The 21794-nt window shown below is 43.5% G+C and overlaps 1 protein-coding gene across 2 annotated transcripts in view; it reads left to right on the top strand.

Annotated features, from left to right (window-relative positions):
* Positions 1-434: 434 nt before the first annotated feature.
* The window catches only part of ATRNL1 (attractin like 1), an 857293-nt gene continuing 835933 nt past the window's right edge, over positions 435-21794 (top strand). For both annotated transcript variants that reach the window (XM_089653036.1, XM_089653035.1), the window contains exon 1: positions 435-1855. In XM_089653036.1, the coding sequence (XP_089509162.1) occupies positions 1629-1855 (227 nt within the window). In that variant the 5' untranslated portion in view covers positions 435-1628. The remainder of the gene's footprint in view (positions 1856-21794) is intronic.

Genomic DNA, 21794 nt, shown 5'->3' with positions numbered 1-21794 from the left:
GGGGACAGTGATATGAGGGGACAGTGATGTGAGGGATACAGTGATGTGCGGGGACAGTGATGTGCGGGGACAGTGAGGTGAGGGGGACAGTGATGTGAGGGGGGCAGTGATGTGAGGGGGACAGTGATGTGAGGGGACAATATTAGGGGACAGTGATGTGAGGGGGACAGTGATATTAGGGGACAGTGATGTGAGGGGGACAGTGATATTAGGGGACAGTGATGTGAGGGGGACAGTGATATGAGGTGAACAGTGATATGAGGAGCATTCAGTGCAGCTATGTGTCCCTGTAAAGCAGTTATAACCGACTGTACTGGTCACTGCCTGTGCTTTTCTAGCAGTTAGTGTAATATTGCTGAGAGTCTCTGTGCAGTTGGTGCTCCGCCCTCCTCTTTCGGAGTCTCCTCCCCCGCACATGCGCAGTTCCCCTCTCGGTGATACATTGTAGGAGATTGAGTGATGCTGGTCGGATTCTCAGGACTGATCATCATCTTCCTCTTCTTCAGCATTGTTCCCAGGAAGAGATCATCGGCTGCCCCCTCCCTGGGGCCCCATAGAGGAGAGGAGAGCACCGTCCGGAGCCTATAGACCGGTATGAACCCTATAGGAGGGACATCTGCACTGATCCTATAGAGGGAAGGTGGACCCTCTCCTCCTCCCTGTGCTGGACCATATAGAGGATTGTATAGTGTCCAGGAGGAGATCGCACATCATCCTGGAGACTATAGAAGAAGCCTGTCACCCTACACAAGGAGATTGTATATTGTCCTGACCCATCATGGGGGATCCTATACCCTCCTGGACCCTATAGAAGGATCCTCCGCTCTCTCTTCCCAAGACTGGATTGTACATAAGGATTTCCATACCGCCTGGAGCCTATAGAGCCATCTCAGTCACCTCAAAGGATATCATTGTGTATACCAAGCTGGAGCCTATGGAAGGATAATAGGGATCCGGATCTATAGATGTAGATTTGTCTCCTATAGGACCCTGGGGCCGGCTCTCACATACAGTCCTTGTATAGATAACTCCTATAGTCTATAATGTCTTTTTACATCTCTCGATATAATGGAGCCCCTATATCAGGGTGATTTATATTATCCTATAGCTAAAATTGCTATGACTTTCCCAGTCCATAGGACAGCCCTATAGGGGTCGATGTATTAAACAGAACCAACAGCTGGCGGTAAATAAATCAGAGTTCTATAGTGTCCATATATTGTGCAGCTGGTAGGCCCCTATGGATGGTTGGGCTGGTGACATCCTCCTGTACAGGGTCTATAGGTGCAGCCCATACCTAGGGGGTACACATTGCTACTAAGCCCCAAACATTAATTGGTTTACGACTACCGTTTGTATAATATTCCAGATCTATATGTCAGATCTATAGGCGACACCAGAACCTTTAACCACAAGTATTGCCATATCCTTTACACTGCTTCTATGTATAGAATCTTCCCCACAGGCCCCTATAGATGCCTCGGCTGTAGACAGCTGGCGACGTTCTCTGCTACAGTAAGCCATAGGTAGGTGACATACGTTCCTGTCGGGCCCTACATGCACTTTATGTAGCTTTCTCCATGCTGCTCTAAGGTGGGCCCCCCTTCATTGGATCGGGCCTTGTGACGATGCTCTCCGCAGGTCTGGGGCCACAGGCGGCCATCATGTGCCCAGGATGCCCCGGGGTTTCCCTGCTGAGGTCCGGACTCTTCTACCTGCTGCTCTTCGCTCACAGCTCCCAGGGCAAAGCCTGCGAGAAGAGCCCTTGCTTCTCCGGCCGCTGCGTCAACAACACCTGCGTGTGCGACCCCGGATGGGTGGGGGAACAGTGCCAACACTGCCAGGGGAGATTCAAGTAAGTGCCAGCTCAGTGTGTGTGTGTGCGCCACCCCATCGTCATGTCATGGCTGTGCCCTGTTTCAGTCATCTTCGGCTGCTGCGGAACTACAAGTCTCAGCAGTCTCCTTGTGGTCAATGTGCTGCCTCTTACCACACACGTTACAATCGAATTGTACAATCTCCTTTAGATCTACCAACAACTAAGTAGTGCAAGAGCCAACCTGATTGGACACAAATTGGGTAGATTAGGTAGTACATAGTTTTGGTAAATTTAAAGTTGATTGTACGGTTAGATTTTAATGTGTATGGTGACCATTAGTTCCTCAAGAGCCGGAGGATCTGTGCAGTGCCAGCACCTGGTGTACCCTGTCATTTTGAGCACCACGTGCTTTGGCCTTGGCTGGACTATTATGCCCACTCGTGTGTTTTCACAGCGTAAAATGTGCTGTGACAATAATCTCCCGATGGGTTTTAAAAATGTGTATATTAATTTGCTTTATTATTATTATTATTATTATTTGTTGTACCCCATATCTTCAATAACAGGTTTTGCTTTTATTGTTTCTGAATTTTTTTTTATTTTTTTTTTATTCTTTAAAATAAATTTATAATATTAAAATGATAAAAAAAATTTAAAAAATGTACTTATATAAAATATATATTTTTTTCCTTTGTTTCCTTTCTGAGATGCTGTTTTTCCCGTGTCTGAGGCGCAGCGTGTAACAATACCTGTGTGTCTGCTCCTGATGATGTATATTCTGGATCTTGGAATACCGTGGCGCTCACGATAAACATGGATGCTATTCTTTGTTAGTGTGCTCCAGATCAATGCTGCCCTTTTTGGGAATATTTAAGGTCATGTGTTTGTTGCGTTCCGGAATATTACTGCAGCTGCAGCTTTTTGGAATAGCACGCTATTTTTCTGGAACGGTTCTGTCACATGTTGTTTTTATTTTTATTGCTTTGAGTAACACTGCTGGGTGGGGGTGTCTTTCTGGAATGTTGTGGGGTTTGTTTTTAGGAGAGTTTGTTGCCTGTTTGCCGATATATTTTGGTGTTTTGTGGACTGTTGCAACCTGTTGTTAGGAACATTGCATTGCCTGTTTTCTGGAATAGGATTATGGTTTTCGATAATGGCTTTGTTCCCCTCCCATTTCTTTTCTTCTTTTTTTTTTTTTCTTTGGCGCAATGCCCATAGATGTTTTCAGGAAACTTTTCTCTCTTTATGGTATTTCAATTAGATGTTAGCCCTAAATGAATGAAATGTAGTTTGCTCCCTGCATGGTGTAGCATAAATGATTGGCAATTTTATAAATTAAATTTTGTTTTTTTTTATATCTTTTGTTACATCTCAGCACTTCTGCATCCGCTTTACACAGTTTAAAGACAGGGACAGAGTGTTGTCACCCTGCAACAGGAAGTGACTGAACAAAGACCTTTATGGCAGGATCAACAGGGAATATTTTAGTGATTGTCAAATTTTTATTTTTTTTTTAATAGCAAACATGTTATACTTACTTGCTCTGTGCAATGGTTTTGCACAGAGCAGCCCCAATCCCCCTTTTTTTGGGTCCCCTGTCAGTGCTCCTGGCTCCTCCCCCCCCCTTTGCCAAGTGCCTCCATAGCAAGCTGCAGGCAATTGTGTGGGCTTGATCCTAAGCCATGCTGTGTGTCCATTGACACACACAGTTTGACTTTGGCCCACCCCCATGCTCTCTGGCCATTGGCTTTGATTGACAGCAGTAGGAGCCAATTGCTCTGCTGCTGCCTCCGTATTCCAGGGAGGAGAGAGCTGCTACTCTCCGGCCCAGCGCTGGATGGAGATCAGGCTTAGGTAAGTATTTAGGAGGAGCTGGGGGAAGGGGGAGCAGCACACAGAAGGTTTTTTTACCGAATTATAGAGAATGCATTTATGTAAAAAAAAGAAACAAAAATAAAAAAACCTGTCCTTTACAACCACTTTATTAATATCTTAAACACTTTTGAACTGACTGTTATCTCCTGAGATACAAAGGTTTGTTTTCTCAGATATTATCTCGCACCATTTTCTTGAATAGGGCATTGTTAACATGGGCATACTTAAGCGTATGGTAATGCAGGCGTTCAATGCATCCCTGTGCATGCAGTCCCATTCATGTCAATTGGTATGGAGCGGCTGCACGGACACAGCCGCTGCTCTCAATTTGACAGCCCTGTGGGTGTGGGTACCCGATTGCACACAATGTGCTTTAGGGGACTACACTAATGTCAAATTGGGAGCAGTGGCTGTGTCTGTGCTGCCACCATTTCCCAGTTGACATGAATGGGACTGCCTGTATGACATAGACCTCGCACTGGTGTACGCTTAACCTCCTGGTGCCAGCAGTACGTAAATATGTGGCGTCTCGGCGGGTGGGCCTTGTCAGATGTAAACCAACATATGCCCTGAGCGCTCCCTGCATAGTTACCGGCTCCTATCGGAAAGCTTTACGTTCATGTGACAGCTATGACAGTTAATCACGGCAGTCACATGATCATAAACCCCGCCCTGCCTCCCAGCATCACAAACTACTTAAAGGAATGAGGCTTACAGCTTTTCCTTTTTTATTTTCTAGAGTGTTATTGTCACTGTTGAAATATTCTTATTTTTCTATGCGTTTTCACACTCTCTATATTTTAGAACACCATTAAGGGCCTGTTCACACCAGTGCACTGCAGCAATGCAAATGCAGTGAACGTGTGTTTCATTCGGAAGCCTAGTCATTTTGTATGTTGCAACACAACATACAAATCATTTACACCAATGTGCTGTGGTGCGTTTCAACACATGTGCAGTGCACTGGGTTGGGTGCTGTTCTTAATGGCAACACAATGCACAGCACTGCAGTACATACATGCTCTGGTCTGAACTGGCCCTAACTCTTCGTTCTGGGGATGCATTTGGCCTGATGGACTAAAGCAAATGAATTTATGCAGTACTGAATTATTTCAGCATGCTTGGGTAGGAGGCTGGCATGCAGGTGTTTGCGCACATAGCTTTTGTGATCACTGAACCTAACTAGTTGATCATACACTGATGTTCTGTGCGTATGGTGCTTGTTAAATGTCCAGAAAAAAGTTGTGTCTGTGCCCTCTGTTTGTATCTAGGAAAATGTTCTGAAAAAGTATTTGAAAATTTAAATATTGAACAGCTCTCTGCATCAAACTTGGATGTTGCTGTCAAACACAGGCTTTGGAATTGCAATGCTGACAAAGCATGCGTTTGCGTGCAAAAGGCCGCATTTGACCTGCTTTGCTTGTAGTGCAAAAGCTTCTCAAATTAGATATGCTGCGTCTAGAAAGATACAATGCAAAACCGGCTTCATGCACCCTGGGATTAAAAAAAACCCGCCAGCTCCCTTGGCAAAAAAAACGCTGATATAGAGCGTTTTGGTACACAATTTAGGCGAGTTTAGAGGAGTTTAGCGATTTTTACTGCCAGAAAGCTCCAATCAGGAACTCAAACCAGAGGGTTTTTTTTTTCTTGCCTCTAAAGGTTGATCTTAAAATATGCCTCTAATCGTCCTATTGTGCATGGACACATAGGATAACACTGAGCTGCTATTAGGCCATTTATGTAGCTCTTGAAGCCTAGCTGAACAACTCCCAGAGATGGCTCTCCCTTCCTTGTTGCTAGGATGTTGCTAAGACACTCCCATGCTGTAGTATCTTTGAGCTCATCAATGTTTTGACAGGAGCTTGTGGACTACATGTGCGGGGGTTTGAAAACCTGCTAGGGTTGCTACCTCATCCTTTTAAAACCAAAACAATATTAATTACACAGGTTCTGTGGCTGATTAAGGTGGTGATTAAACTCACTTAATACCTTATCTGTATTAAATTAGCCTCAGAACCTGTGTTATTCATATGTGTGCCTGTGATGGTGGGGGTAAGCAGTAACAGCTGGTAGTGTCTTAGCAATGCCCTAGCAGCAAGAATGGATGGGAAGTTTGTGAGCTGGGCTTCAGGAGTTATGCAGATATCCAACACTTATAGTCGGGGCTTTGTCCAACTTAAGCAAAGCTGCACAGTTTGTTTTTATCTACAGGTGCCTCTTAGGGCTCATGTACACGAGGTGTTTGGAAAACTCTTCTGAACGATGGAAACTGCTGGAAAACGTAGGTTAAAAAACGTCAGTTTAGCTACGTTTGCATACCGCGTTTATGCTTGTTTGCGTTTAGAAGCGTTTTTAAAAGATAACCTCAGGAGACCTTCCCAAATGCCCAGAATGCACTGAAAAATAGTAAATAATTAACTATTTCAGACATTTTGAGAGAAATAGAGAGCAGTATATGTTGAGATGACCTGTCTTTTCTGGTTGTATTCACTATGGATCCCATCATGAGCATAATGCGGCACGTTCTACCATTGTTTCCTTCACACAAAACCTGGAACTGACTGCGCTGGTGTACTAAGTCCATTTGAATACATGGAAAACACTTTGCATGCATTTCTGATGACGAAAAAAGGCTTTGGACATGGAACAGTTAAAAAACGCTTCTAAACACAAATGTTTACCGCATTTATACACATTTACAAGCGTTTGGCATTGGAAAACTCTTCTGAACAATGGAAACTGACTGCTGGAAAACGTAGGTTAAAAAACGTCAGTTTAGCTGCGCTTGCATACCGCGTTTATGTGCGTTTGTGTTTAGAAGCGTTTTTAAAAGATAACCTCAGGAGACCCTCCCAAATGCCCAGAATACACTGAAAAATAGTAAAAAATTAACTATTTCAGACACTTTGAGAGGAATAGAGAGAGCAGAAGCAGGGAGAGCATTTTCTCCTTCACACGAAACCTGCAACTGACTGCACTGGTGTGCTAGGTCCATTTGAAGACATGGAAAACGCTTTGCATGCATTTCTGATGATGAAAAAAGGCTCTGGACAGCATCTGGATATGGAACAGTTAAACGCTTCTAAACGCAAACACTTATAAATGCAGTTAACCGCGTTTACAAGCGCTTACAAGTGTTTTGGAATACCAGTAAAATCTACTCCTGAATGGAAGTTTGGTGCATAAAAAAAAAACGACTGTAAACTCAACTGTCTGTAAACAACGATGTGTACATGGACACATAGGAAAACATTAGGGAGAGTTCAGGGGCTGCTGAAAAAAACGCTCAACAGCTCCTGAACGTCAGTTTATCAGCTGCAGTGTACATGAGCCCCTACCTGCAAAAGTAGTTTTTCAAAGGTGAACTAACCCTTTAAAATCATTAATGGTTTTTATTTTCGGCATGATGATGCTTGGCTCATCTATGCTCAGTCATTGTTGTATTCATTCTGTATAAAACCTGTGCATGTTAGGGCCCGCTAACACCACTGCACTTCAGTACCGCATACTACATACATTGGCGCTGTGCATTGCCATTCATTGTGAATGGCAACTCAGTGCAGCTCCAAAACCCACAACTGCTGCTCATTGCATGATGTCCTCTGTGCTGTTGGAAAATGCAGACTTGGCGTGTTGTTTTTTTTTTTTTTTTTAAGCCCAAGTCAAGACAGCCTTTAGAAGGGAGCTGTCGTTGCACATGCTCCAGGACGACCTCTAAGTGGCACGCCACATTTGCCCTTGCTGGAGGATTTGCTCCACTTTGCTCTGCTGTATGACAGAAGCACCAGAGAAGTTCATGTCCAGGGCTCCGAAGCGGAAGTGGCCCTAGAGCCGCTCTGCTGTGAGCACTTCTGCATCCAAGGGATTAAAGGGACCTTGCTACATTTCTTTACCTGTCATAGCCAAAGGTCCCGTCCAGCACCAGACAGCGACTGTTGTCCAATTCTGAAAGCAGTGCTGGTTTTGGGGCAGAGGGCACTGATGCAGCATTACAAGAAGTAACAACCTGTCCTAAAACCATCATTGCTTCAAGGAGTAATGTACAACGGGCACATCCACCCCAGGAGTTGACCAGCTCCCTTTAAACTCATGTCGGCAGTTGCATTTTTTGTCTTGCATTGAGCTGTTAATACATTAATCAACAAATGGTTAATCATTAGCTCCTGGGAGACCGCGCGCAGTTTAGGCCTAGCACGGTACAGTTGCCATGGCAAGCAGATGTTGACTTTCTACCCTGCAGCTGGAATGTTATATATCTCTGTTGTGTCTGTAACAAACATTGTTACATTGTCGGTGAAGCCCGATGGTCAGGAAGAGACCCTGACCATAATCAGTTCTACAGGGAGTGACCACCATGGTATGTCCTCAGGGGGACAACATCATGCAGGTCTGTCCACAAACATGTGCTATACACAGTAGTGTCCCGAGGCAGGTGCGGGGGGTGTGTGCCGCACTGGGTGACACCGGACCAGCTCCACGAAAAGGTATGTTTTAAAGCAAACCGACGATCCCCGCAGGATGGATCCGATCCATCCTACGGGGATCGACGGCTTTCTTTACAACTTACCTTTTTGTGGAGCGGGTCCAGGGTCACCCCGTATAGGTTGCATGCCAACAATCCCCACAGGATGCATCGGATCTGCGGATTGAGGAGCATAATGGATCGGAGTTCGATTCATTATGCTCAATCCGCAGATCCGATCCATTCTGCGGGGATTATCAGAAGGGGGTGTCACTAAGTGTTATCACACCGGGTGACACCAGCCCTAGGGATGGCCCTGGTTATACCTGCTTTACAGCTTTCATCACAGTGTACTGTGGACATCAAAAGATTACCTGTCTTGCGGAGTGCAGACAAGCTTGGGCACCCGTTTTTCTTGGTACCATCTAGAGATTTTCCTTTACTTCCTGTCATGTAGACACAACAGGAAGTGAGAGGTGATCTGTCAAGCGAGAGGAATTTAGGTTGTCAATTGAGCAGTTGTCACAGAAGGACAATTTCAACTGTAATATTAACCCCCCTGGCGGTATTCCCGAATGTAGTTCGGGGTAAAGTTTCAGTACCACAAGCGGTAACCCCGAGCTACACTCGGAAATACCATGCGGTGCTGCTCCACGATCCCTCGATCACTTACCTTGTCCTGCACTTCCGCGATGTCCCCCCTGCAGTGTCCCCGGCAATGTAATCCGGCGGATGCCGGCATCTGTCTTCTGGGTTCTGTCCCCTGCGAACGTCGGGACGTACGGGGGACGGAATGGCGGGCAATTTGAAAATGACAAAAAGTGACATTCACTAAAATCACTAAAATCACATAGTATAACATTACTGTATCAAACCATTTCACATACATTTTGTCCCGAGTGCTTTGTCCGGCGCCCTGCCTGCATTTTTACTGTTATTGCCTGGAAACAGAGAAACGTCCATGGCGTCCAAAAAGTGTCCCTTTAGGTCAAAATCGGTTTTAGACCGGCTAGAGAACAGTGATAGTAAATCAGAACCACTTGCAGAATTGAGTGATAATGATTCGTGGGGAAATTCGTCATCAGACACTGAAAACAATTTTGCGAGTTTGCTCAGTGATGTGCGAACTTGGCGCTATATTTCAAATTTCAGTGTTTTTGGCTTGATTATATTATTGAATTAAATTTATTAAGTGTTCTTGCATGGCAAGACCACTTACTGTCATCTCAGTAAATATATATTCTTATTATTATAGCCAAATTTACCACCCTAACTCCTCCCACAGTTTTTACACTACATAGACAGTAATATACGGAAACGTGCGGATTGTTCCCGATTGGTGTGCTATTACTCTGTGGAACGTTTCGCCGAATGGTTCACAAAATATTGGCATTTATGTGGTGAAATTGGTCCCATAGGAATGAATGGCGGAATGTTCAGAACTAGAGTGGGAGCTGACAAAAGCTAAAGTGTGAGCTGAAAAATCAGGACATGATTTGTAAACTGCCATCACTCCCTCATTTTCAAGCCCACCTACACAAATCGTATATCAAAACGTTCAGCTATTTCTGCTGCCACTAAAACTCCGCCCACTCCAGTTGTAGACTACTGGTGGAGGCAAGAACACTTCACACAATTTCCCCAGAAATTGTAGCTTTTCTAGTTATTATATTATTATTTTTTATGATTATTTATTAAAATTATAATTTATGATTTCGTGTTTCAAGTTTTATCCTACCCGGGATGTTTACTAGACTCTTGTTCGGACAGATTTCAGTGAGTTATTCCTAAGAATTACAGGTCTACAATATAAAACGCTAAATTTCCATGCAATATAATGGTACCGCTTTCAGCACCAAAAATCTGAAATAATCATACTGCCAGGGAGGTTAAGTGCCCATTTCACCACCTTTAGTTCTCATGTACACTGCTTAATCTAAACTCACGTTTTTGGACCTTTTGGTGTTTTTTTTTGCCAAAGCGCCTAAACTCAACTCAATAAAAGCCTATGTGTCCATGCACTAGAGTTTAGGAGCAGCAGAGTTAGAGGCAGTAAAACACTCGAAGAACCGTGTTCAGGAGAGGAGTGTTTTAGCAGCAAAACGGCATACACTGCCTCGTCTTAATAAGCGTTTAGCGCTTAGGCATTTTTTCATTTCAGTGGCCAGAATAAATTATTATTTTGGCCATTGAAATGAATAAACGCCTAAGCGCTTGACACGGGTAAACATAATACATGTGTTTACTAGTGTCAAGCATTTCTTTGCTGTAGGAGAAAGGCATGTAGGGCTTTTGCTTTTAGTGTCCAGTGTGTATGAAGCCTAATGGCACGGTGCAGGTTTTCTAACACGTTAACATGCATTACGTTACAGCAGCCCATTTAGCCTGGGTGGGTATATTGCATGTGATTTGCACAGGAACCGCACCGCATTCCTGCGCAAATCACATGCGATTTGTGTGCTGTGCGATTGGCGCCACACTGCACCCGCACCAAAAATGTGCAGGGCCCTTTTTTTGGGTCCACACTAGAATCGGATCGCATAGGTTTTCACACCTATGCGGTCTGATTCTGCACATCGCACCGGGATTGCATGAACGGGTGCGATTCTGATGCGGTGCGGAATTCGCATTGAAAACGCTATGAATTCCGCACCGCATCAATGTGAACCAGGTTACTAAAGTGTTACTAAACCCACAAAAGTAAAATCAGTCTGTATATACGGTAAAGCATGCTTGTTCTACTCACTGTGGAACCTAAGGGGTTAATCCTCTGCATTGTGTAAAAAAGGCTTTTTGATCTCGTCTTCTCTGATCTCCCCCCCTTTTTTTTTCTCTGTTCCCAATCCATCTGCTGATAGAACAGAGCCTTGGGGGCAAGCTGCACGAGCTCAGTTTGGTGTGTATTGCTAGAGAGTTTTCTTGTTTTTTGGGGGGGGGGGGAGTGCATGTGATTAGCACAGGGCCAATCAGCACTGTCCAGACAGAGGGTCAGGCGTCCTGCAACCTTATAGGACAATCAGGGGTGAACGAAAACTCCTCCTACAAGCTTTAACCAGTGCTCTGCTGGACACTGATAGAAGTCAAAAGACTGCTATGTACTGCTGATGAGAAAAGGTATTTAGCAATTTATATTTACTAAAATAATTGCATTTCCATGTTGTGTACTGTGGGAGACCAGATATAGTGAATGCAAGGTCCGGGGAGACCAGATATAGTGACTGCAGGGTCTGGGCAGACCAGATATAGTGAATGCAGGGTCCGGGGAGACCAGATATAGTGAATGCAGGGTTCGGGGAGACCAGATATAGTGAATGCAGGGTCCGGGGAGACCAGATATAGTGAATGCAGGGTCCGGGGAGACCAGATATAGTGAATGCAGGGTCCTGGGAGAGCGGATATAGTGACTGCAGGGTCTGGGCAGACCAGATATAGTGAATGCAGGGTCCGGGGAGACCAGATATAGTGAATGCAGGGTCCGGGGAGACCAGATATAGTGAATGCAGGGTCCGGGGAGACCATATATAGTGAATGCAGGGTCCGGGGAGACCAGATATAGTGAAGGCAGGGTCCTGGGAGACTAGATATAGTGAATGCAGGGTCCTGGGAGAGTGGATATAGTGACTGCAGGGTCTGGGCAGACCAGATATAGTGAATGCAGGGTCTGGGGAGACCAGATATAGTGAATGCAGGGTCCGGGGAGACCAGATATAGTGAATGCAGGGTCCGGGGAGACCAGATATAGTAAATGCGGGGTCCTGGGAATACCAGATATAGTGAATGCGGGGTCCTGGGGAGACCAGATATAGTGAGTGCAGGGTCCTGTGTTTAGCAACGCTTTAAATAAATGTGGTGGCAATGCACCACAACATTAAGAAAACAAACAAACAAACTGTGTAGTAGTGTTTTCTGGTGCACTGTAATGTGTGTGCATTGGCACTGCATTACCTTGGTGCATTGGGGTGAAAATTCAAAATGACGGACAACCCAACACGTTATTATATGTAACGTATTACCACAATGCACTGTGTGGCAAAGGTTTAATTGGGCCCTTCTCTGTTCCTCTGTAATGTGTTTTATGGCATATTTTGCTGTGCATTAATGTGCCTTGCGCTAAGACATCTCATTTATTTTGAATGTCAGCCAATGCTCAGGAACGAATCAAAAAGTGGACATGGCATTTTTCTGATGTAGAGCAACACATTGCATGGAAGCGCATTACCATTTGTTGTGGTGTACTGAAACCAATGTTACATAGTTAGTCTGGCTGAAAAAAGACAAAAGTCCATCCAGTTCAAACATAGAAAAAAAAAAAAAAAAGTTATAATCCTATACCCACAGTTGATCCAGAGGAAGGCAACCCCCCCCCCCAGCAAAGCATGATCAAATTTGCTCCTGCAGGGAAAAAAATTCCTTCCTGATCCCCCAAGAGGCAATAGGATATTCCCTGGATCAACTTTACCTATAAATGTTATATCCAGTTATATTCTGTGTATCTAAGAAAGAATCCAGGACTTTTTTAAAGAAATCGCAATCCACTGAGCTGGCCAGAACCAACTCTTGAGGGAGTCTATTCCTCATTTTCACAGCTCTCACTGTGAAGAAACCTTTCCGTGTTCTGAGATTAAATTTCTTTTCCTCCAGACATAAAGAGTGCCCCCTTGTCCTCTGTGATGACCTCAGGATGAATAACCACACTGAGTTCACTATATGAACCACTGATGTATTTATACGTGGAGATCATATCCCCCTTATGTATTATACATGGAGATCATATCCCCCTTATGTATTATACATGTTGATCATATCACCCTTATGTATTATACATGGAGATCATATCCCCCCCTTATGTATTATACATGGAGATCATATCCCCCCTTATGTATTATACATGGAGATCATATCCCCCCCTTATGTATTATACATGGAGATCATATCCCTCTTATGTATTATACATGGAGATCATATCCCCCCTTATGTATTATACATGGTGATCATATCCCCCCCTTATGTATTATACATGGTGATCATATCCCCCCTCATGTATTATACATGGAGATCATATCCCCCCTTATGTATTATACATGGAGATCATATCCCCCCTTATGTATTATACATGGTGATCATATCCCCCCATATGTATTATACATGGTGATCATATCCCCCCTTATGTATTATACATGGAGATCATATCCCCCCTTATGTATTATACATGGTGATCATATCCCCCCATATGTATTATACATGGTGATCATATCCCCCCTTATGTATTATACATGGAGATCATATCCCCCCTTATGTATTATACATGGAGATCATATCCCCCCTTATGTATTATACATGGTGATCATATCCCCCCTTATGTATTATACATGGAGATCATATCCCCCCTTATGTATTATACATGGAGATCATATCCCCCTTATGTATTATACATGGAGATCATATCCCCCTTATGTATTATACATGGAGATCATATCCCCCCTTATGTATTATACATGGTGATCATATCCCCCCTTATGTATTATACATGGAGATCATATCCCCCCTCATGTATTATACATGGTGATCATATCCCCCTTATGTATTATACATGGAGATCATATCCCCCCTTATGTATTATACATGGTGGTCATATCCCCCCCTTATGTATTATACATGGAGATCATATCCCCCTTATGTATTATACATGGAGATCATATCCCCCTTATGTATTATACATGGAGATCATATCCCCCCCTTATGTATTATACATGGAGATCATATCCCCCTTATGTATTATACATGGTGATCATATCCCCCCTTATGTATTATACATGGAGATCATATCCCCCCCTTATGTATTATACATGGTGATCATATCCCCCTTAATCTCCTCTTCTCAAGAGATAATAAATTCAGTTCCTCTAATCTTTCCTCATAGCTGAGCTCCTCCATGCCTCTTATCAGTTTGATTGCTCTTCTCTGTACTTTCTCCAGTTCCCCAGTGTTCTTTTTGTGAATTGGTGCCCAAAACTGAACTGCATATTCCAGATGAGGTCTTACTAATGATTTGTACCGGGGGAAATGATATCTCTCTCTGGAGTCTATACCTCTCCTAATACAAGAGAGGATTTTGCTCGCTTTAGAAACCGCAGCTTGGCATTGCATGTCATTATTAAGCTTGTGATCTACCAGAACTCCCAGATCCTTCTCCACCATTGATTCCCCCAGTTATACCCCCCCCCCCCCAGTATGTATGATGCATGCATATTCTTAGCCCCCAAGTGCAGAACCTTACATTTACCAACATTAAACCTCATTTGCCACATAGTTGCCCAATTATACAGTGCAATGTGTAGAGCTACTGTGCTTTAGTGCATTGGGGTGCTGTTCAAAATGGCATGCACAAGTTACTGCAATGCACGCGCACAAAAGTATCTCAGCCCTCAGGATTTCTGTTCCAGAGACAGTAGTGACGAGGACAAACGGAGAGAGTGAATCCCCCTAGCGGGGATACAGTACTAGAAACCTGATGGGCCCACTCCATCTGAAAGTAGAGAAAACATTCGGTTCTAGATATATTTTAAGCTAATAGGTGGCTGAGAAGAAGCAATTCCATATCTTAGTTATGAGGTTTGATAAATACAGTGCGGAGTGCTCTGCTCTGTGTGAGCTATGCTACTCACCCCAGGATCTTGTAGTACAGAGGTTTGGTGTGGGCACATAGTTTGTCAGGGTGTCATGTGTGGGATTTGTACATTTGCACCTCCCACTTGGCGGAAATGATAATTGGTTGTGTCAATCAGAATCGTCTCCTGTTTGTCATCACAGGAAAGTTCTCTGTTTTGGGTTGTCCTGGCACATCTGGGTGCAGTATGTGGAGTCGGAATGTCAGCCGTACACTATGTGGGGGATAAGAGTGTTAATCTGTGCACTTGATGTACTCTAAGAAGGCGTGATCGTATTACACTCTTCAGTTTTACTAAAGCAGCATAGCAGAGTGAGCATAGCCTGGTAATGGATATTTACAGTGTGCGCAGTCAGCACCACAACCCTCTCATTTACAGTGTCGTCTGCACAATTCATTCTTAAAGTGGACCTGACAGAAACTTTAAAGTCTGCATGAATACATCTCTGAGATGTCACAATATAGCAATATATATCATTTTATTTTTTCCCAGAAAAGCTCCACTTTTTATTACTGAAAAGCCGTCCCTCAGCTCTAGTTAGTGACTTTGCCTAGGCTAAGACCATGTTTTCACTCTGTTGTAAGCAAGAGAAACATTTCTTAAGTCTCCTCTCCTGCAGTGATCAGACAGTACAAAGTAATTTTGCAGAAAGTCACAAGGTGAGAGGCTGCAGCAGGGGCTGATCTGTGTCAGACATTTGTGAGCACATCCAAGAAATGTACAGGTACCAGAATTTACATGATCTTGTCATCTCGGAGCTGGCCTCTCTATCCAGGAAGTAGATGGTAACCCCGGATGATGGCTGAACAAAGATGGTGCTGTCCTTCTGGAGATAAAAGCAGATGTAAGCATTGTCATGGGGAGTACTGTTATCTGCATGAGAGGTCATGAACACCTGAAGGTGTTACAATGACACATTGCTAGGCATGCTGCACTTAATGTACAAAATATATCTGATGACGGGTCCATTGTGTAGTACCCAAAATGCTCAAAATTCATGCTTTTTGTACCTGAAAGCTGGTGTGCTTTCTGTGTGTTGCATTGGATCAGCTTGCGAGGTATGAATGTCTATATTCTTGCAGCAGTTATTTACAGACAAAGCCAAAAGTCCAATTTCCATCCAATGTCTGTGGCAATTGTGTTGCCTATAGATTCAATATCTTCATGAAATTGAAAAGAGTGTAAAAGTGAATCATTAATGGCATACACAGAGTGATTGTTCTGTGCTGCTTCTACAATTCCAATGGAAATCGGTAACGATTGTAAGATACTCCAGACTATTAGATTTATGACATGCATCAATTTTCTGCCTGCTATGGGCAGTTAATGATGTCTGAGAACGATTACAATTCCCTCTGGTATCTAAGTGTGTTGTAGAATATAGGAAACACATGTTGTTGTTTGTTCACAATTATTGTATTATTAGATAATTCTTACAAAACCCTATTTACATCAGTCTCTGCAGCAGAGGAGCATACACTCTAATGTTCCCCCACAATCACACACTATTATTATAATCATACATGTATGTAGCTCTGACATATACTGCAGTGCTGTACAAAGAACACAGAACTATTCACATAATTATCTTCACCAGAGGAGCTTACATTCTAATGTCCCCCACAGTCACACATTATTATTATTATACATTTACAGTATATAGCTCAGACATGTTCCACAGCACAGTACAGAGAACACTGAGCCTATTACATAATTATCTTCACCAGAGGAGCTTACACTCTAATGTCCCCCCATAGTCACACACTATTATTATCATTATTATTACTATACATTTATATAGCTTTGACATTCTGCAGTGTTGTACACAGAACGCTGAGCCAGTAACGTCAGTCTCTGCACCAGAGGAGCTTACACTCTAATGTCTCTAATGTTAAAACTATTGATAAGCTTGAAATGCTATAATCTGCAGTGATTCTTCTGTCAAAGGGTAAAGACTCTTAGAAAATTGAGAATTGGCGGCCCATTAGCTTTCTGAATGTTGATAGGAAGATACTGGCAAAAATAATTTTCTGGCGTTTATTGTCTGTTGCAGGCAATTTACTTTCTCGCCATCAGCACTGTTCGGTTCACAGTAGAAGCACTCTTTCAGCGTTATTAGCTGTCGGGGAGGCCCCGGAACGATGCAGGGCTGAAGGCTAAGGAAAGTTCCTGATAGCATTGGATCAGGCTAAAGTTTTTGATCGAGTCAATCATGAGTACCTATGGCTGCTTCTTTGCAAGTGTGGCCTGCAGGGGGGCTTTATCAATTGGCTGAAGACATTATACAGAGGGACTTCCATTTTGTTTGAGGTGATTGTAGCCGTATTAGTGCACTTGCGACAGAAACAATTGAGTACAGTCCGTGATGCTTTTTTTATTTGCACTAACATACAATTTTGAGGACAAGCTTTCGGGGTATTTCCCCTTCTTCAAGAAGGGGACATACCCCGAAGGCTTGTCCTCAAAATTGTATGTTAGTGCTAATAAAAAAAGTATCACGGACAATACTCAATTGTTTCTACAGAGGGACTGAAAGCTTCATGCTTGTAAATGGTTGGATCGGGCGGCCCTTTGATGTTGGCTCAGGTGTGCATCATGGGTGTCCTTTGAGTCCTTTGCTGTACGCATTCGCAATCGATCCCTTCATTTGGACGTTAGAGAGTGAACCGTTGTATGGAGTTCCTTTGGGCATTCCCTGGGAGCCTCCTCTGAGAGTTGTGGCCTATGCTGATGACGTGTCTGTTTTCATCTCTGGAACAGAGGAGGCGGAAGAGGTGGTCTTGGTGATGGAATAATATGCTGAGGCATCTGGCTCAAAGATCAATCAGGAAAAGAGTGAGGTTTTCTAGATGGGAGAGGAAGGTGAACTCTTTACACTGCCAGATGCCTTCCCAGAGCCCCGGGAGGTAATTAAAGTTTTAGGCATCAGATTTGTTAGTGGCGATTGTCCTTGCAATTTGGTTAAGCAGGCTACAAGATGCCGATGCCAAGGTTGCCAGCTGGAAGGATTGTCAATTCTCTTACAGGAAAAGAATTGACCTGATTAAAACTTACCTGATCCCGATATTTTTGTAGTGCAGCTTTTTGTTTTGCCAGTGTATCCCTATGCGAAGATCTACAGCTGTTTCTTCCTACTGTTATGGATGAACAGACTGAACCTCATTAAGAGGTCTGTACCCTACCTTCCTAGGCAGATGGATTGCCTAGGTATGATCAACCCGGTGGTTTTCTTTTCTCTGATGTTTTTGAAACATTATTTTGGTAGTATTCTGGCAGAGGAACCACCTGAGTTGGTATTTTTCGGGTGCTTAGAAAATGGTGGACCAGTGAAAAGCCTGAGGGTCCAACATGGTAAGCTACCGGCTTATGTTGCCCCGTGCCTGAAAATGCTTCGGCAGTGGCGAGTGACGGTGGAGGAAATTAAGTCTCTTCCTAGGAAGGCTGTGGAGAGGAGGGGTGTTGAGTCCTCCTTTAGCGAGCTGTTGGCCTTGAGAGATTGCCCAGGCCCTGTAATGAGGGAGGGTCTTTGTGTGATTAATCTGGAGAGAATCCCTTTAAAGTTTTGGGATTTGGCCTGGCTCTTATTCCATGGCAGACTCTATGTGAAGGGCAACCAGAAGCATCACTCTGTGGAAAATCATGGTTGTCCAAGAGTTGAGTGTGGTGGGGTGGAGGAGATGATGGTCCATTTCTTGCTGCAGTGTCCCTCCGGTATAGAAGTCTAGAAGTGGGTGGAGCTCTGGGTATCCCTTTCCTTTCCCGCTTGAGTTACGTGGAGTGGGCTTACGGAGCCTTTCAGACTCACTGGGATTTTGATTTTGAGACACTTTTTCTAGTTAGCTTAGTAGTCTGTTACTTCACGTGGAATGCACGCTGGCACCTGAAGGCAATGCATTTGACTGCACCTATGGCAACTGGATACAAAGAAACAAAGAACAGGTCGAGTTATCAATCATCAATGGCTTTTTTCTGACTTAAAGAATAACTGAATCTCCACTTACAAACTTCAAGCAGTCTCTTTGTTGCAGAAAAGACATGTAATGTCTCCTCTTCTGCAATAAAATACACCCGTACCTGCCTGCTCACTGCCGTCCCGGGCATGTAAACTGAGCTGTGCATGTGCAGCTCAGCTTACATTGCCAGCATGGTCCCTGTGTGCCTAGATGACTGATTCCTGCTCATGTGCAGGAGTGATGTCATCTCGCTCCTGCTAATGAGGACGGCTGAAAACTGTCACCCAGAAGAAGATGCTGGCGAGGGGTGGGGACTACTGAAGAAAGGTATGGAGATGGGAAGGTTTAGAAGCCCTGTCAAGTTTTTACTGCCGTCTGTGCACCCCTTACTTCTTATGTGGGATATAGAGTTGGGCTTTTAATGTGTACTTCACATTGGACTAAAGCGGGTCATTGATCCAATGTGTTATAAAGCTTATCTTTGTTACTTCCGACAGTTTATTTTTGTTTATTTTCCACTTTGTTGATGGTCGGTGCGTTTGTTGTTTATTCCTGTCTCCACCTGCCTTGGCATTTTCACTTGACCTTTCCATAGCCATGTCTGGGAGCTTCCGGATGGAGATGGCGGTGAAGCTGGCTGTGCTTTCGGATTTTAATTAACTTCACAGCAAAAAGAGATCTTAACATTTACAGCGAGCCGCATCCAAGGCTTTGTTGCAACGAGTGCCGTGTTGTTTTTGCTTTGAATCGCCCCTGCAGGCCTCATGTACATGGACTCGGAGTACACCTTCATGTTTGGCTTTCCAGCACTATGCTGGGGACATTAGAGTGTAAGCTCTTCAGGTGCAGAAAATGATGTGAATGGCTCAGCAATCTCTATACAGCATTGACAATTTTCAGAGCTATATAAATGTATATGCAGATGAGCAGATGCTGGAAGTCAGTGAGTATTTTGATATGCACCTGCACTAAATGATGCAAAGGCGTTTCTTGGAAACCTAAAGTAGAACTAAAGGTATTTTTTTTTTCATTTGGATAGAGTAAGGCAGGGTTATAACCCCTGTTGTTTTTTTTCTGCCACCCGTGTCCCAGTGGAAACAGGATGTGAGAGGAAATGCCCCCAAAATGAGGGAATCCTAGGGTGCAACCAGGGTCTCACGTCACTATTAGTAGATTTCCTATCTACAAGGCTCCATGTACATGGGACGTTTGGAAAACACTTCTGTACGATGGAAAATGACTGCTGGAAAACGTAGGTTATGCACGTTTATGAGCATTTGCGTTTAGAAGCGTTTTTATAAGATAATCTCAGAAGACCTTCCAAAATGCCCAGAATGCGCTGAAAAACAGTAAAAAAATTAACTATTTCAGACATTTTGAGAGAAATAGAGAGAGCAGAAGCAGAGAGAGCAGTATTTGTTGAGATTACCTATCTTTTCTGGTTGTATTCACTATGCATCCCATCATGAGCATAATGCAGCACAGTCTACCATTGTTTCCTTCACACAAAACCTGGAACTGACTGCGGTGGTGTACTAAGTCCATTTGAATACATAGAAAACTCTTTTCATGCATTTGTGATGATGTAAAAAGGCTCTGGACAGCATTTGGATATGGAACAGTTAAAAAACGCTTCTAAACGCGGTTAGCCGCGTTTACACACATTTACAAGCGTTTGAAACGTTGATAAAATCTACTCCTGAATGCAAGTTTGGTACGTTTAAAAAAACGACTGTAAACTCAACTGCCTGTAAACGATCTGTGTACATGGACACTTAGGAAAACATTAGGGAGAGTTCAGGGGCTGCTGAAAAAAACGCTGAACAGCTCCTGAACGTCATTTTATCAGCTGCAGTGTACATGAACCCTTACTGTTCTGCTGTCCACCACAAACAGAGAGGGTGAATCTCCCTATCAGGGGCACAGACAGCAATAAAACTTGAGTGGTGTTCTAATCCTTATCCACTCTATCCAAAAAAAAAAAGTTTTGTCTTTAGTGGCACCAAAGCTGTACAGAAGAGGATTACTCAATGGTAAATATTCTTGCAGACACCTTGAATTGCCCTCAAGGGCAGTAATAAGGTATTGATAGTAGAGCAATGGCACAATCCTTCCAGGTGGCAGGACCCCCGATATGCAACTTATACCTTTCCTAATGAGTGTCACCTCTATACCAGCCAAAATGCTGTAAAGCTGAAAAATGACATTTCATTGGTTAAGCCAGCAAAGTATTGATGTCATAAGACAAGTGGTATCTTATACAGTATGTTCATTATGACGCAGCCCTTACTCTGCCCCGTGCCCAGTCATGCAGTAATCTGGATCTCTGCTAGGTTCCTGTTACTATGGCATGTCATTTTTATTACACACCTGTAAAAGACCATTCTACTAATCCCTCATTGGCTGCATAAGTGGTAATGTTCTCTGTATATTCCTTGGTGTGAATCTGTAACATAAGCAGAATCTAGAACTAGATTTTCTGTATTAGTATTTATCCTTCTATATGCCCTAGAAATTTTAGTGCTCTCCACTGTACTGATATTTTAGCAGGCCAGAGGACTGATTGGATGTTAGTTGGTGGTGTAATTGCCTGATTGGTTAGAAGTTGGTGTGGGTCTGTAAATGGTCCAATGATCCAATTTGATGGAGATGGATTTAGCCTTGTAAGTAGTCTAATGAAAAATATTCCATTCTAAAGGCAACTATAGACAAAATTCTAGAATCATTAAACAGTCCCTAAATATTTTTGGCCTGGTACTACAGTCCTGGACTCAGACCATCAAATTTAGGCATCTCCAGGTGGCATCCATACCTCAAGAGTCCTACCTTTCCTTGGTTTTCTTTCCCTTTCCCTTCTATGATGTCTTCCTTAACCCACTAGGCCAGCCTTTCTCAACCAGGGCTCTGTGGAACCCTATGGTTCCTCCAGAGGTTACTAGGGGTTCCTTGGGCAATGGGCATTTTTTTGCCTCTCAGAAAAACAACCACTGACACCAATTATTTTTTATCTATTTCTA

This window comes from Staurois parvus, unplaced genomic scaffold (genome assembly GCF_062004578.1).
Source record: "Staurois parvus isolate SC_StPar_1 unplaced genomic scaffold, SC_StPar_1.0 ptg000697l, whole genome shotgun sequence".
NCBI classification, from domain to species: domain Eukaryota; kingdom Metazoa; phylum Chordata; class Amphibia; order Anura; family Ranidae; genus Staurois; species Staurois parvus.
Note: the sequence above shows the minus strand (reverse complement) of the source record. Positions and strands in the feature narration are given on the sequence as shown.